General features: G+C 41.6%; 1 protein-coding gene across 1 annotated transcript in view; it reads left to right on the top strand.

The window, feature by feature from the left end:
* The window catches only part of LOC128688832 (zinc finger protein 84-like), a 119,072-nt gene extending 105,787 nt beyond the window's left edge, over positions 1 to 13,285 (top strand). Inside the window, exon 2 of the mRNA XM_070085565.1 lies at positions 7,903 to 13,285. Within this exon, the coding sequence (XP_069941666.1) occupies positions 8,802 to 9,656 (855 nt within the window). The 5' untranslated portion in view covers positions 7,903 to 8,801 and the 3' untranslated portion in view covers positions 9,657 to 13,285. The remainder of the gene's footprint in view (positions 1 to 7,902) is intronic.
* The last annotated feature ends 887 nt before the right edge of the window (positions 13,286 to 14,172 follow it).

Below are 14,172 nucleotides of genomic sequence, written 5' to 3'. Positions count from 1 at the left end.
TGGAAGTGGGACTATTATTGAAATAGACGATTTTAGAATCAATTTTCCCCATAAGAAATAATGTAAATACAATTAATCCATTCCTGACACCCAGAAGTATTAAAACAAAAAAATTTTTTACATGAAATATAGATGTAGTACATAAACAATACAATGGCACATGATGAATGAAACATTAACAGCATAACACATACCTTTATTGGCAATTCTTCTTAGTGTATGGAAGACTGGAGGAGGAGAGAGATTGAATTACTGTTCGGAAGAGGAATCCCCTTCCATCAACACCTCAGGTACCAAGTGCTTTTCTGGGGTTACTTCTCTTCTCTGTTTCTTAATGCCACTAGGACCAGCTTGAGAGTCACTGGAGTCTTATCTCGCAAAAAAACTGTCCAGAGAGCTCTGTTTCTGGTGTCTCTTTTAAACTTCCCTAAAATGGGCCAAGACTGTCACTGTACAAGTTACCAATATGACTTGCAACATCCTTCTCAGGGTGATGTTTCTCCATAAATCTTTCCATCTTACCCCACATTTCAAAAATTTCCTTAATTTCTGAAGAAGGCAATAGATTTCACAACTGACATAGGCTCATCAAGGGTCAGAAACAAACCCTTCAAAATCCCTCTTGTGGACACAATCTGGCCATAATTTTCTCCAAGCAACAACAGCTTCCTTGGTTTCCTTTTTCTTTGCCACGATGGAAGATATGGTTGTATGGGGTTTGTTATACATCCTGGCCAGTTTGGCCACACATATACCACTTTCCTATTGTTCAATGATGTTTTTCTTAAACTCAATCGTATTTATCACCTTTACCAAAGGCGTGGTACTAGGATCTTTCTTTGGAGCCATGGTAGCTTATTTAGCACTTGCAAGCACTAAAATGAATGGAATATTATGAAATATTTCATATGAACACGTGAGGGGACCGTCGCTCACTGGTAAACAATGGCACACTGGCTGGGAAGGGAGGCCGAGACGGCTCTGAGCCGTGAGTACGTGTCCAGGACGGAAGACGATTAGCGAGTTAACGGACCATTTGCGAGCCAATGTTTAGATGAAATAACGGGACTATTTCCGAAATGGACGACTTTCAGGCCGGACGATTATTCAGGGACCACTGTATATAATGTATATTACCTGTTTGTATATTTTATATTGCTTATATTTGCAATATTAGCTAAATCATAAATATATTGCTTTATATTATTATTTGACTTAGTTATATTATTAGGTAGGATGTAACATTTATATATTATTCAGTGTTCATAGTTCGAGAGTATTAAGTACCTGACAGCATTGTCTAACTACTGTAGTTTTCACTTCGCTTGTTTCGCTGCCGGCTTCTGTGTTGCTGGGCAGCAGCAGTCCACGGAGAGTCATGTGATCAGGGTGGGGTGATCACACTTCACCTGGAGGAGAGTCTGCCTGGCCTGCGCTAGCTCTTGTCTGTTCGACATTGCTTCCAACAAGACGTGCCTCTCCAGCTTCCTTGCTGGCCCTTGTTGGAAGATCGTCTCTGTCGCTTTCTTGTTGTTGGTTCTGTGTAACTCTGTTCACAGAACATAGCCTAGACTTAGTGATTTTCGATGTTGTACTGAGGTTGTGTGTCACATAGACACCCTGGGAAACTCAGGTCCTGAGCTGTAGCTTCTGACCTAATTTGTACTGGTATCTGTGTACTGTCACAGTCAGGGATTTTCTAATGCTGAACTTTGATTCAGTAGTATGGGAGCCTTGTAACTTTTGTGGAGGATCTGCAGATGGTCCCTAATTAGTGTCGTTATATTATCTCCTTGTTCCTGATTGTGTTGCTGCTGCTTGTTATATTACTGTTCGGCGTATCAGTCGTTTTATTGTTCAAGCAAGCTGTTCTGATTGCCAGGTTGGTCAAGAAGTTAGTTTATGTGAGGACTTTTAGTCAATCACTGGTTAAGTCTAGTTGAGTCTTGAGACATAGCGAACTAATTAGAGCACTAACACACATACACACATACTCACTTATATATATTTGTATTATGTTATTAAATGTTAACAGTGTACCCGACGGTGCTAAAAAGCCATAAAGATGTGATATATGCCTTCAGCACAATACTACTGTACACGAGAGAAGTGTAGGAACTTGTATTCTATATTATATTCAATTGAGTACTTTAATTTACTTTGATAATATACGCCTAGACAACTTTATCGTTATTAATAAACTTATTAAATTTTAATATCTTTAGTTAGTAGCCTACGAGTTGTAATCCTGAAGCACTATTGAATCTTAATAAATTCTGTTGGATAATTGGACCAGGATACTGACTACTTGTTACAAAAAACCAGTAACAAGCCGGATGCTAGAGGGGCAGTCCTTTCTAGTATTCACTGGAGATCTCTATCATTATTAGAAATTGCGTTTTTTGTAACAAATGGGGGCCTGTCCGGGATGCTTTTGATCCAAGGTGTTGGAGAAATTGTCCAGTTTGACACACTAGTAGCTCTATGGTCAAACACTTTGAGTACTTTCCTAATCTGAAAATTTTGAGTTTAGTCTTGTACAACATAATACGTGGATGTATGTACTTGACTGAGTCTCTTGATCCAAGGAGATGGAAATACTGTTTATGAGCTCTAGCTCTGACAACCAACACTAAAATTCCTATTAGGATTATAGTTTCCCTTAATCACTTATTTTCGTGATGTATGTCAAAGTGAAACAGTTAATTGAATCTCTGACTTGGTCGGAGTTGAGTACATTAAAACTTCAAACGTGTTGGCGAGTAGCCAAATATCTCGGTATGACATATAACAGGAATTACACCGCAGAAACTGTCAGAGCGTTAATTAAAGATATATTGTTTCCTGCTCATGCAGAGATGTCTCATTATGATTCATATACAGAGAGCATAGTGTCGCTATTAGGAAGTATGACTCTATTTGATGATGTAGAAGAGAGAGCCTTTCCGAAGTCATTTGGTGTCAGGATAACATCAGACAGGCTTGTGTTTACCAAATTCTGTGGCTTTCTCATAAAAAATTCATTTAGATCTTCGACTCTCAGTCTGGTTAGCAGCTTGCTAAAATCTGAGTCATATTGGGACTTGAGTAGCTCATTCATTTCCTTGCTGTCATCTGTGTAGGACCCATCTTGTTTAAGTAGGAGCCCAATACTGGATGTTGTTCTCGACTTTGATTTGGCATAAGAAAAGAAATACTTTGGGGTACTTTCGATTTCATTTATGGCTTTTAGTTCTTCCCGTGATTCCTGACTCCTATAAGATTCCTTTAGCTTTAGTTCGATGTTTGCTATTTCTCTGACCACTGTCTCTCTACGCATTTCAGATATACAGTAGACCCTCAGCTAACAATATTAATCCGTTCCTGAAAGCTCATCGTATGCTGAAATTATCATTAGCTGAATTAATTTTCCCCATAAGAAATAATGGAAATCAAATTAATCCGTGCAAGACACCCCAAAGTATGAAAAAAAAAAAATTTTATCACGTGAAATATTAATTTTAATACGCACAAACTGACACTTACCTTTATTGAAGATCTGGTGAGGATTGATGGGATGGGAGAAGGGGAGAGTGTGGAAGTTGTTAATGCTTAGAAGGGGAATCCCCTTCCATTAGGACTTGAGGTATCAAGTCCTTTTCCAGGATTACTTCCCTTCTTCTTTTAATGCCACTAGGACCAGCTTGAGAGTCACTGGACCTCTGTGGCACAACATATCTGTCCATAGAGGCCTGTACCTCCCGTTCCTTTATGATTTGTCTAAAGTGGTTCACAACATTGTCTTTGTAATAGTCACCAGCACGGCTTGCAATAGCTGTGTGAGGGTGATTTTCATCCATAAAGGTTTGCACTTCAAGCCACTTTGCACACATTTCCTTAATCTTTGAAGTAGGCAACTTCTTCAATTTCTCTCTCTCCCCTCCTCTGAAGCAGTTTCTGCAGGTCTGGCCTCTTGCTGTTAAAAATGATCTTGCAGCTCATCAGTGGTTAGTTCTTCATTGTCCTCCTTCACCAACTCTTCCACATCCTCCCCACTAACCTCCAACCTCAAGGACTTCCCCAATGCCACAATTGATTGCACAACTGGCATACACTTCTAAGGGTTAGCCTCAAATCCTTCAAAATTCCTTTTGTCTACACATTCTGGCCACAGTTTCTTCCAAGCAGAGCTCAAGGTCCTCTTAGTCACTCCCTCCCAAGCCTTACCTATAAGGTTTACACAATTGAGGATGCTAAAGTGATCTCTCCAAAACTCTCTTAGAGTCAATCGAGTGTCTGTGGTCACTACAAAGCACTTTTGAAATATAGCTTTTGTGTAGAGTTTTTTGAAGTTTGAAATGACCTGCTGGTTCATGGGCTGCAGGAGAGGAGTGGTATTAGGAGGCAAAAACTTGACCTTAATGAAGCTCATGTCCCCAGAAAGTCACTGTGCCAAGTCTGAAGGATGACCAGGAGCATTGTGTAATACCAGGAGGCACTTAAGGTCCATTTTATTTTCCAGGAGGTAATTTTTCACAGTGGGGGCAAATGCATGGTGTAACCAGTCATAGAAAAGGTCTCTAGTGACCCATGCCTTACTGTTTGCCCTCCACATCACACACAAATTAGCCTTGAGGACATTGTTTCTTCTGAACACACTGGGAGTTTCAGAGTGATACACCAATAAAGGCTTCACTTTGCAATCACCACTAGCATTAGCACACATCAAGAGAGTAAGCCTGTCTTTCATAGGCTCATGTCCTGGGAGTGCCTTTTCCTCCTGAGTAATGTAGGTCCTGTTTGGCATTTTCTTCCAAAACAGACCTGTTTCATCACAATTAAACACTTGTTCAGGTTTCAAGTCTTTACTGTCTATGTAATCCTTGAATTCCTTCACATATTTTTCAGCCACTTTTTGGTCTGAACTGGCAGCCTCACCATGCCTTATCACACTATGTATGCCACTACGATTCTTAAATCTTTTAAACCAACCTTTGCTTGCCTTAAATTCACTCACATCACCACTAGTTACAGGCAATTTTCTAATTAAATCCTCATGCAACTTCCTAGCCTTTTCACATATGATCGCTTGAGAGATGCTGTCTCCTGCTATCTGTTTCTCATTTATCCACACCAATAACAGTCTCTCAACATCTTCGAGTACTTGCGATCTCTTATTCGAAAACAAAGTTGCACCTTTTGCAAGAACAGCTTCCTTGATTGTCGTTTTCTTGGCCACAGTAGTAGCAATGGTTGATTGGGGTTTGGTATACAACCTGGCCAGCTCGGAGACATGCATTCCACTTTTGTACTTAGCAATTATCTCTTTCTTCATATCCATAGTAATTCTCACCCTTTTTGCTGTAGGGTTAGCACTAGAAGCTTTCTTGGGGCCCATGGTGACTTATTTTGCAGGTACAATTACTAAAAACGCTGTGATGATATGAAATGTTCCGATTGTACGCGTGGATGCGACCGCACTGGCTGGCTTGTAAACAATGGCGCCCACGGGACAACTGAGGCGCACTCAGGCCACATGTGGACACGTCTCTAACAAATCGTGTAGGGTGAGTTTTTTAGCGTTAGCTGATCCAAAATTTTTGCGTTAAAATGTATCGTATGATGGATTTAACGTAAGGTGATGCCATCGTTAGCTGAGGGTCCAATGTATTAAACCATACCCCCGGCCGGGATTGAACCCGCGGTCATAGAGTCTCAAAACTCCAGCCCGTCGCTGGACCATCAGCAGTGTTGGGTGACTGCACCATCAGCAATATTGGGTGACTGCACTATCAGCAATATTGGGTGACTGCACCATCAGCAATATTGGGTGACTGCACAATCAGCAATGTTGGGTGACTGCATCATCAGCAATATTGGGTGACTGCACCATCAGCAATATTGGGTGACTGCACAATCAGCAATGTTGGGTGACTGCACCATCAGCAATATTGGGTGACTGCACTATCAGCAATATTGGGTGACTGCACAATCAGCAGTATTGGGTGACTGCACTATCAGCAATATTGGGTGACTGCACAATCAGCAATATTGGGTGACTGCACAATCAGCAATATTGGGTGACTGCACAATCAGCAATATTGGGTGACTGCACAATCAGCAATATTGGGTGACTGCACAATCAGCAATATTGGGTGACTGCACAATCAGCAATATTGGGTGACTGCACAATCAGCAATATTGGGTGACTGCACAATCAGCAATATTGGGTGACTGCACAATCAGCAATATTGGGTGACTGCACAATCAGCAATATTGGGTGACTGCACAATCAGCAATATTGGGTGACTGCATAATCAGCAATGTTGGGTGACTGCACAATCAGCAATATTGGGTGACTGCACTATCAGCAATATTGGGTGACTGCACAATCAGCAATATTGGGTGACTGCACTATCAGCAATATTGGGTGACTGCACAATCAGCAATATTGGGTGACTGCACAATCAGCAATATTGGGTGACTGCACAATCAGCAATATTGGGTGACTGCACAATCAGCAATATTGGGTGACTGCACTATCAGCAATATTGGGTGACTGCACAATCAGCAATATTGGGTGACTGCACTATCAGCAATATTGGGTGACTGCACTATCAGCAATATTGGGTGACTGCACAATCAGCAATATTGGGTGACTGCACAATCAGCAATATTGGGTGACTGCACAATCAGCAATATTGGGTGACTGCACAATCAGCAATATTGGGTGACTGCACAATCAGCAATATTGGGTGACTGCACAATCAGCAATATTGGGTGACTGCACAATCAGCAATATTGGGTGACTGCACAATCAGCAATATTGGGTGACTGCACAATCAGCAATATTGGGTGACTGCACAATCAGCAATATTGGGTGACTGCACAATCAGCAATATTGGGTGACTGCACAATCAGCAATATTGGGTGACTGCACAATCAGCAATATTGGGTGACTGCACAATCAGCAATATTGGGTGACTGCACAATCAGCAATATTGGGTGACTGCACAATCAGCAATATTGGGTGACTGCACAATCAGCAATATTGGGTGACTGCACAATCAGCAATATTGGGTGACTGCACAGTCAGCAATATTGGGTGACTGCACAATCAGCAATATTGGGTGACTGCACAGTCAGCAATATTGGGTGACTGCACAGTCAGCAATATTGGGTGACTGCACAATCAGCAATATTGGGTGACTGCACAGTCAGCAATATTGGGTGACTGCACAATCAACAATATTGGGTGACTGCACAATCAACAATATTGGGTGACTGCACAATCAACAATATTGGGTGACTGCACTATCAGTAATGTAGAGTGCCACTTTGACACTGTGCTTCAAGATGTTTCATATACTTCAGTACTTCTAAAACTATTGCTGGGACCTATAAATAATTTGTATATGTTTCTAGATAATAATGTGTGATCTAGGCAGGTGGAAATGTTCACATGTCAGTGTGTAAATGTGTGTTTGTTACTGATTACTATTTTTATACCTAATATTTGTGTCACAACAACAAGATCTATTATAAATTGTAAGTTTCAGAACATAAAAACTACATAAATAAAAAAAATCAAGGAAAAAAGGACTCCATGTTTAGCTGCAGAACTCCATGTTGCCATCACGTGTGCATCCATGGCCAACTTGTTGACCCTAAAAAATTTTTTGGTCTTATTACACTGAAAATTAATTTTTTTTACATTTTCAAATGATCTAGAGCTCTACCAGAGATGTGTTGATCAACACCATGACAGATAAAGGCTTAATTTTTCTAGAGAATTTTGTTAAGTATTTCCACTCAAGTAGTTCCACTCAGCCTTGTAGTGCTCTATCACCCATACAGTGTGACACATTTTGAGAATATATAATAACAATTATAATGAAAAATAAATTTTCAATTTTTTTTCAGGTCTTCCTGGGAGCATTTATAGTGTCAATGCTGCAGGTCATTCTGATAAACAAGAGGTTGGTTCTTGTATAGTCAGTACTGTAGGACATCCTGGCACCAGAGGCTAACACTTGTAGTGTCAGTACTGTAGGTCATCCTGATACCAGAGGCTGGCACTTGGAGTGTCAATCCTGTTGCCTGAGGCTGGCTGTAGGGTCGACATCAGTGTTAGAAATCTTCTCTAAAACCTGTAAATACTGTAATATGTATAGTGACAACACTAACTACAGTGTTAGTAATATAACAGCAATGGCTAGTGTTAATAATACTCTGTCAACACCATCTAGAGTGTTAATGATAGTGGCAACACTAACTACAGTGGTAATAATACAATGACAATACTAGCAACAGTGTTAATACAGTGACAACACTTACTATAGTTTAAGTAATACGTAACAACACTACAGTGACAGCTAATTACAGTTAATAATACAGTGACAGCTAATTACAGTTAATAATAGTGACAGCTAATTACAGAATTAATAATAGTGACAGCACTGCAGGGTTAATACAGTAACAACACTATCTCAGTGTTATTAATAGTGACAACACTAACTACAGTGTTAATGATACAGTGACAACACTAGTAGTAGTATTAATACAGTGATAATACTAACTATATTGTTATAGTGACAACACTAACAACAGTGTTGGCAATACATTTACAGTGTCAGCAGCAGTGTCAAGATTAATGGATGATAAATACTAAAATATCTGGTAGTGTCACCCTATTTTTCAGATACTACATTACCCTTACAGGTTTAGTGTTTGTTATATTTATAATTGAATATTGCAATAATAGTTTTATGTGTGATAAAAAATTTTGAAAATCACCTCTGGTTAAGAAGTTTATTTACTGTATGAGAATATTATTGATCACTATGTCTAAAACACATGATAAACAGTGTGTTGAAGCAACACACTATACAGTTGTTCATGTAGGAGACCAATTAGATCAACATTCACACTTGCCAAAACAATCTTCGCAACAAACTCAGTGTGAATTCGTGACCAAATTAATTGTAGGCAAAAAAACGCATCATTGTTCAGTGTGTTTAAAAGAGTTTTCTCAGAAATGTAATTTAATAAGTCATATGAGAACTCATACAGGAGAGAAACCATATCACTGTTCAGATTGTCTGAAAAACTTTTCTCAAAACTCACAATTAGTAAGACACATGAGAACTCATACTGGAGAGAAACCATATCAGTGCTCAGAATGTTTGAAAAACTTTTCTATAAAATCATGTTTAGTAAGTCACATGAGAACTCATACTGGGGAAAAACCATATCAGTGTTCAGAATGTCTGAAAGATTTTTCTCAGAAATGTAATTTAGTAAAACACATGAGAACTCATACTGGAGGGCAACCATATCAGTGTCCAGAATGTCTGAAAGGCTTTTCTCAAAAATGTAGTTTAATAAGTCACGTGAGAACTCATACTGGAGAGAAACCATATCAGTGTACAGAATGTCTAAAAGACTTTTGTCATAAATCAAGTTTAGTATTTCATATGAGAAGTCATACTGGAGAGAAACCATATCAGTGTTCAGAATGTCTGAAAGACTTTTGTCAAAAATCAAGTTTAGTAATTCACATGAGAACTCATTCTAGAGAGAAACCATATCAGTGTTCAGAATGTCTGAAAGACTTTTCTCATAAATCAAGTTTAGTATTTCACATGAGAAGTCATACCAGTGCTCAGAATGTTTGAAATGCTTTACTCAAAAGTCATATTTATTAAGTCACATGACCACTCATACTAGAGAAAAACTATAACAGTGTTCAGAATGTCCTAAAGACTTTAACAGCAAACCAGGTTTAGTAAATCACTCGACAGTTTGTACTGGAGAGAAACCATATCAGTGTTCAATGTGTTTAAAAAAATTTCACTTTAATTTAGTAAAACAAACAAGAATTCATACAAGTTAGAAACCGGATCAATGTCCAGTATCTAAAAGTCTATTCATTTAAATCTGATTGACTTAGGCATATCAGTTCCAAGAGCTTTTCTACTCCCAGATCCAGGACTTGGGTGCCAGGCTTGTCTGGCAGTGCACTAGGTGCAGAAAAAATCTGTGGTATATGTTATTACTGTTCTTGCTGTTGAACAACGGTTTAGTGCCGATGGAGGTAGCGTAGGTAGCAATGATACGGCCGTGGACTAGTTTGGCTTTAATTGGATAGGAGTGAGTACACAATGGGCAATGTGAGGGAATGACTGATAGCCAGTCCATGGAGGGGGAGCACTTATACCTCTCAAGTCGGTCGGCCGGGAAGTGAGAGATGAATGGGCCCAGCATCCCACCGACCTGGGTAATCCTACAGAGGGCAGCAATTAAATGCCGCAAATTATGAACTAAGCTGGCAGACAGCATAATCTGTCTGGGCTGACAGTACAGGCTGTCTACATTTGCTCGGCCACGCACCTCACGTCAGGACAATACTGGTGGGCCCGTAGGTGCAAAAGAATTACAGTGGAACCTCAAAAATAGAACTTAATCCGTTCCAGGAGCTAGTTCTAAATTCGAAAAGTCTGAAATTCGAAGCAATATTTCCCATAAGAAATAATGGAAATACAATTAATCCGTTCCAGAAACCCAAAAATATTCACACAAAAAATACATTTTATAGAGATTAATTACAGTTTTACATACAACAAATACTATAGTTTTTAATTCTGTATAGTAATACACACAAAATAACATTTTTACTTACTTTTATTGAAGATTGGTGATGGCATCTGGAAGATAGGGAGGAGGAGGAGAGAGGGAGTTGGGGTTAGTGTTTGGAAGGAGAATCCCCCTCCATGAGGACTTCAGGTAAAGCCCTCTCTGGGGTTACTTTCCTTCTCTGTCTTTTAATGCCACTAGGACCAGCATGAGAGTCACTGGACCTCTGTCTCACAAAATAACTGTCCACAGTCCTCTGTTTCTGGCACCTCTTTAACATTTCCCTAAAATGGGACATGGTTCTGTCACTGAACTTGTTGCAAAGATGGCTTGTTTCAGCTTGCTCAGGGTGGTACTTCTGCACAAACATTTGGACATCATTCCACTTGGCACAAATCTCCTTAATCTTTGAAGAAGGCACCTCATCCACTCCCTATATTAACACCTTTCGCAACATCAGCTTCCTTGATTTGTTCTTTCTTTGACAGGATAGAACCGATGGTCGGCTTGTTTTTCTCATACATCCTGGCAAGCTCAACAAGTCTCACACCACTCTCATACTTCTGTATTATTTCTTTCTTCACATCTATGGTGTTTCTCACTTTCTTTACCACAGGGGTACCACTAGCAAGTTTCTTTGGGCCCATGGCAGCTTATTTCACAGTCCCACAAGCACTAAACACAGCGAAATAATCGTAAAATGCGTGAATGAGAGCGCAGTTTAGTGTTCACTCAAGCTTAAACAAAGCTAGACTGCTCACGGCGCCTGCGCGGGGACACAGACAGAGCGGGTGGCAGACAGGTCCTGTACCCGGCGGTCCGAAAATAGGGGCACGTTCGATAATAGGGACACAGTTTGTCCAAAAAAATGGTCCTATTTTCGAAACGTTCGATATGTGATATGTTCGATTTTTTGAGGTTCCACTGTACTTAAACACTAGCTACCCCAGGGAGGGACTGGCTTTCGCTCACTTGTAAATAAAAAATGGATATAAAATGCAACAGGCATAAAAAAAGTCTCTCAGCCTGGGGAAGAGAAAACTGGTTTGCATGCACTGCAGCATTGCTGTGGACGATGCCGGAAGGACGGGCATAGGATCGTCCGCAAAGCGACAAACCTTGCCTTTCTCAGCAGGCGGCTTGATTGTGTCATTGACATCGTATGCATCCAGGACTGCGTGCTCAGGGCTGAGTCCTAGCACATCAACGGCACCCTGGAGATTAGGGGGCACCCCTCCGCATGATGCCTACAGCTAGCATGGGGAAGATGTCTTTAACCTTGATACTGTCACCAGTCGCCCACTTAGTGGAATGTAAGGCATCAGCAAAATTTTTTGTGGCTTGCTCAAACCGGCAAATGCAAGCCAGGGGGCTTTCGTGCCTGTACTGACATTCGGCCAAGACACTGGTCAAGATCTCAAGGTAATGGCATTGGCGACTACATCAAAAATAGCACCTAAATTCCTCCTTAAGCACAACCCAAGATTGAATCTTGCAAACACTATTGAGTTGCACAAAGGAACCTATATCATCCTGGATGAGGTCCACTGCTGCAACAGCAGCACGAATGTACTGTGCGTCCGAGGGACTATCATATTGGGCCTTGACAATCGTCTCGACTGACTGCAGCCATGGCTTTAACCTATTCGAACGACTGTCAAAAAGAAGGGTCAGGTATAGACGATTAGCCGACCCACTAGTGGTCGAGACCTGAGCCTCGACTTGACCAACTGTCAGGGAGGCTTCGCCCTCCCGTGTGATCACGTCGGCTGAAGCACCATTGCCAGCGTCAGCAGGAGCTGGACTAGCGTTATGGCCACTGCGTGTCTTAGTCATGATGTCAGTTGTTCAAACACAAAGCAGGTCATGAAGAGGGTAAATAGGTCAGAGCAAGAAATGGTATGCACTGGCTACAACTCAACACGGAGTCAGAGAGAACACAGCACCACGGTACTAGGTAAACTGCTTAGTGATTGAAATAATTTTAGCGAAACAAAACAAAAAAAAATAGTGGTACACTCTGAAACACAAAATAAGAGATGTATGCAAGTGAATGAACTGCAGGGGAGTACACAAAATGATGCTAAGGGTATTTAATAATTGCACCAGGAGATTGGCAACAAAATTTATGAAAAGGAGTCCTCTTCAAGGGGGGCTCCTTGGCATGGTGAAGAGGCTCTTGGCCTGAGGAATTAGCCCTGTCGGTCTTCTTCCTCAGACCGAACCTAATTACCCCCCATTCTCCCCTCCCCTATCCCATCCTCCCCATCCTCCCCTTTTTCCATTCCTCCTCCTCCTCCTCCTCACCCCTCCCTTTTGCCCTTCCTCTTTTTGGCCTTTGGGATTTCTCCCACAGGCACGCTAGTTCCTAGGTAGGGGAAAGGACACCGGGGTCCATCCCATTCCGTTGAGGTTCTTGGCAGTGGAGTAGTTTGCCGTGGAATCTGGATTGCCTGGGGATGTCCCGATCCCTCTCCTGTATCCCGGAGTAGCTTTGGGTGTCTTTCGGGCGATGGGTGTATCTCTGGAAGCCACCTTTCGGATTCTGGGGGTGGTGGCCGAAGGAGGTATGCTTTGTGGCGGATATCCGGCCACCCTCTCTTTTGTCCACCGAGGTAGCTCGACAGATGTGAGGTTGCTATCCCGGATTGCTGGTTTACTGGCATGAAGGGTAGGGTATGGCATGGGTTCCATGCTGCATCTGCGCTACTAGCGGTGTTGAGGTCCTCTTGGGCGCGGAGGGAGATTTCCGGCCCTTTCATTCCTCCTGGGAACTATTCCTCCCCGCTCCCCCCTTTTTTTTATTCTTTTTTTTATTTTTATTTTCTTTTCTTCTTTCTTTTTTTTTCTTAAAAACAAAAAGCAAAGGAGTAACCTAACCATGGCAGCCCTAGTCCATGAACCCACTACCCCCGGGCCCCTTCTTGATACCGCACCCCATTCTGACCCTGCCTTGTGTTTAGACCACTCATCGGACACTCCTGATGCCCCTGTACCTCTTGCTGGTGCTGTTTCCTCACCCGCTTCAGGTACCGGGGCTTCGACTGACTCCTTCGATTTGTCTGAACTCCGCTCTCCTTTAACTATGCTTCCGGCTTCTCCCTCTGCGTTACGGCAATTTTCGAATCGCCCACCCATTTCAAGCCGGACCAACTCCGGTCCTACTCCTAAACGCCAACGTCAATCTCCTGATGATGCTCCTTCGTTACCTTCCCATTCTACTCGGAAAAGACCGACACGTCAAGCACTCCCTCTTCACGCTCAGTTTCGGACCACACAATGGACTAAATTTTTTACTTTAAGACCGACTTCTTCTTCTGCCTACCTTTCTGACCATAGTATTGGCAAAGCGCTCCTGCGTCATGTTGGTAGAGATATTTCATTTCATGCTCTCAAGAGCGGTATGCGCATTGTCACTGTCCAGAATGCTGCCCAAGCTCATGATCTTTCTCTCCTTTCGAATATCGATACTACTCCTGTCACTATTGAAAAACATCTTTCTCTCAATTCTTGTAGTGGTACTGTCATTCTGCCCCATACCATAGTCCAACAGAATTT

Source organism: Cherax quadricarinatus, chromosome 16, assembly GCF_038502225.1.
Source record: "Cherax quadricarinatus isolate ZL_2023a chromosome 16, ASM3850222v1, whole genome shotgun sequence".
Taxonomy (NCBI): Eukaryota; Metazoa; Arthropoda; class Malacostraca; order Decapoda; family Parastacidae; genus Cherax; species Cherax quadricarinatus.
This window is presented reverse-complemented; position numbering and strand designations above follow the sequence as displayed.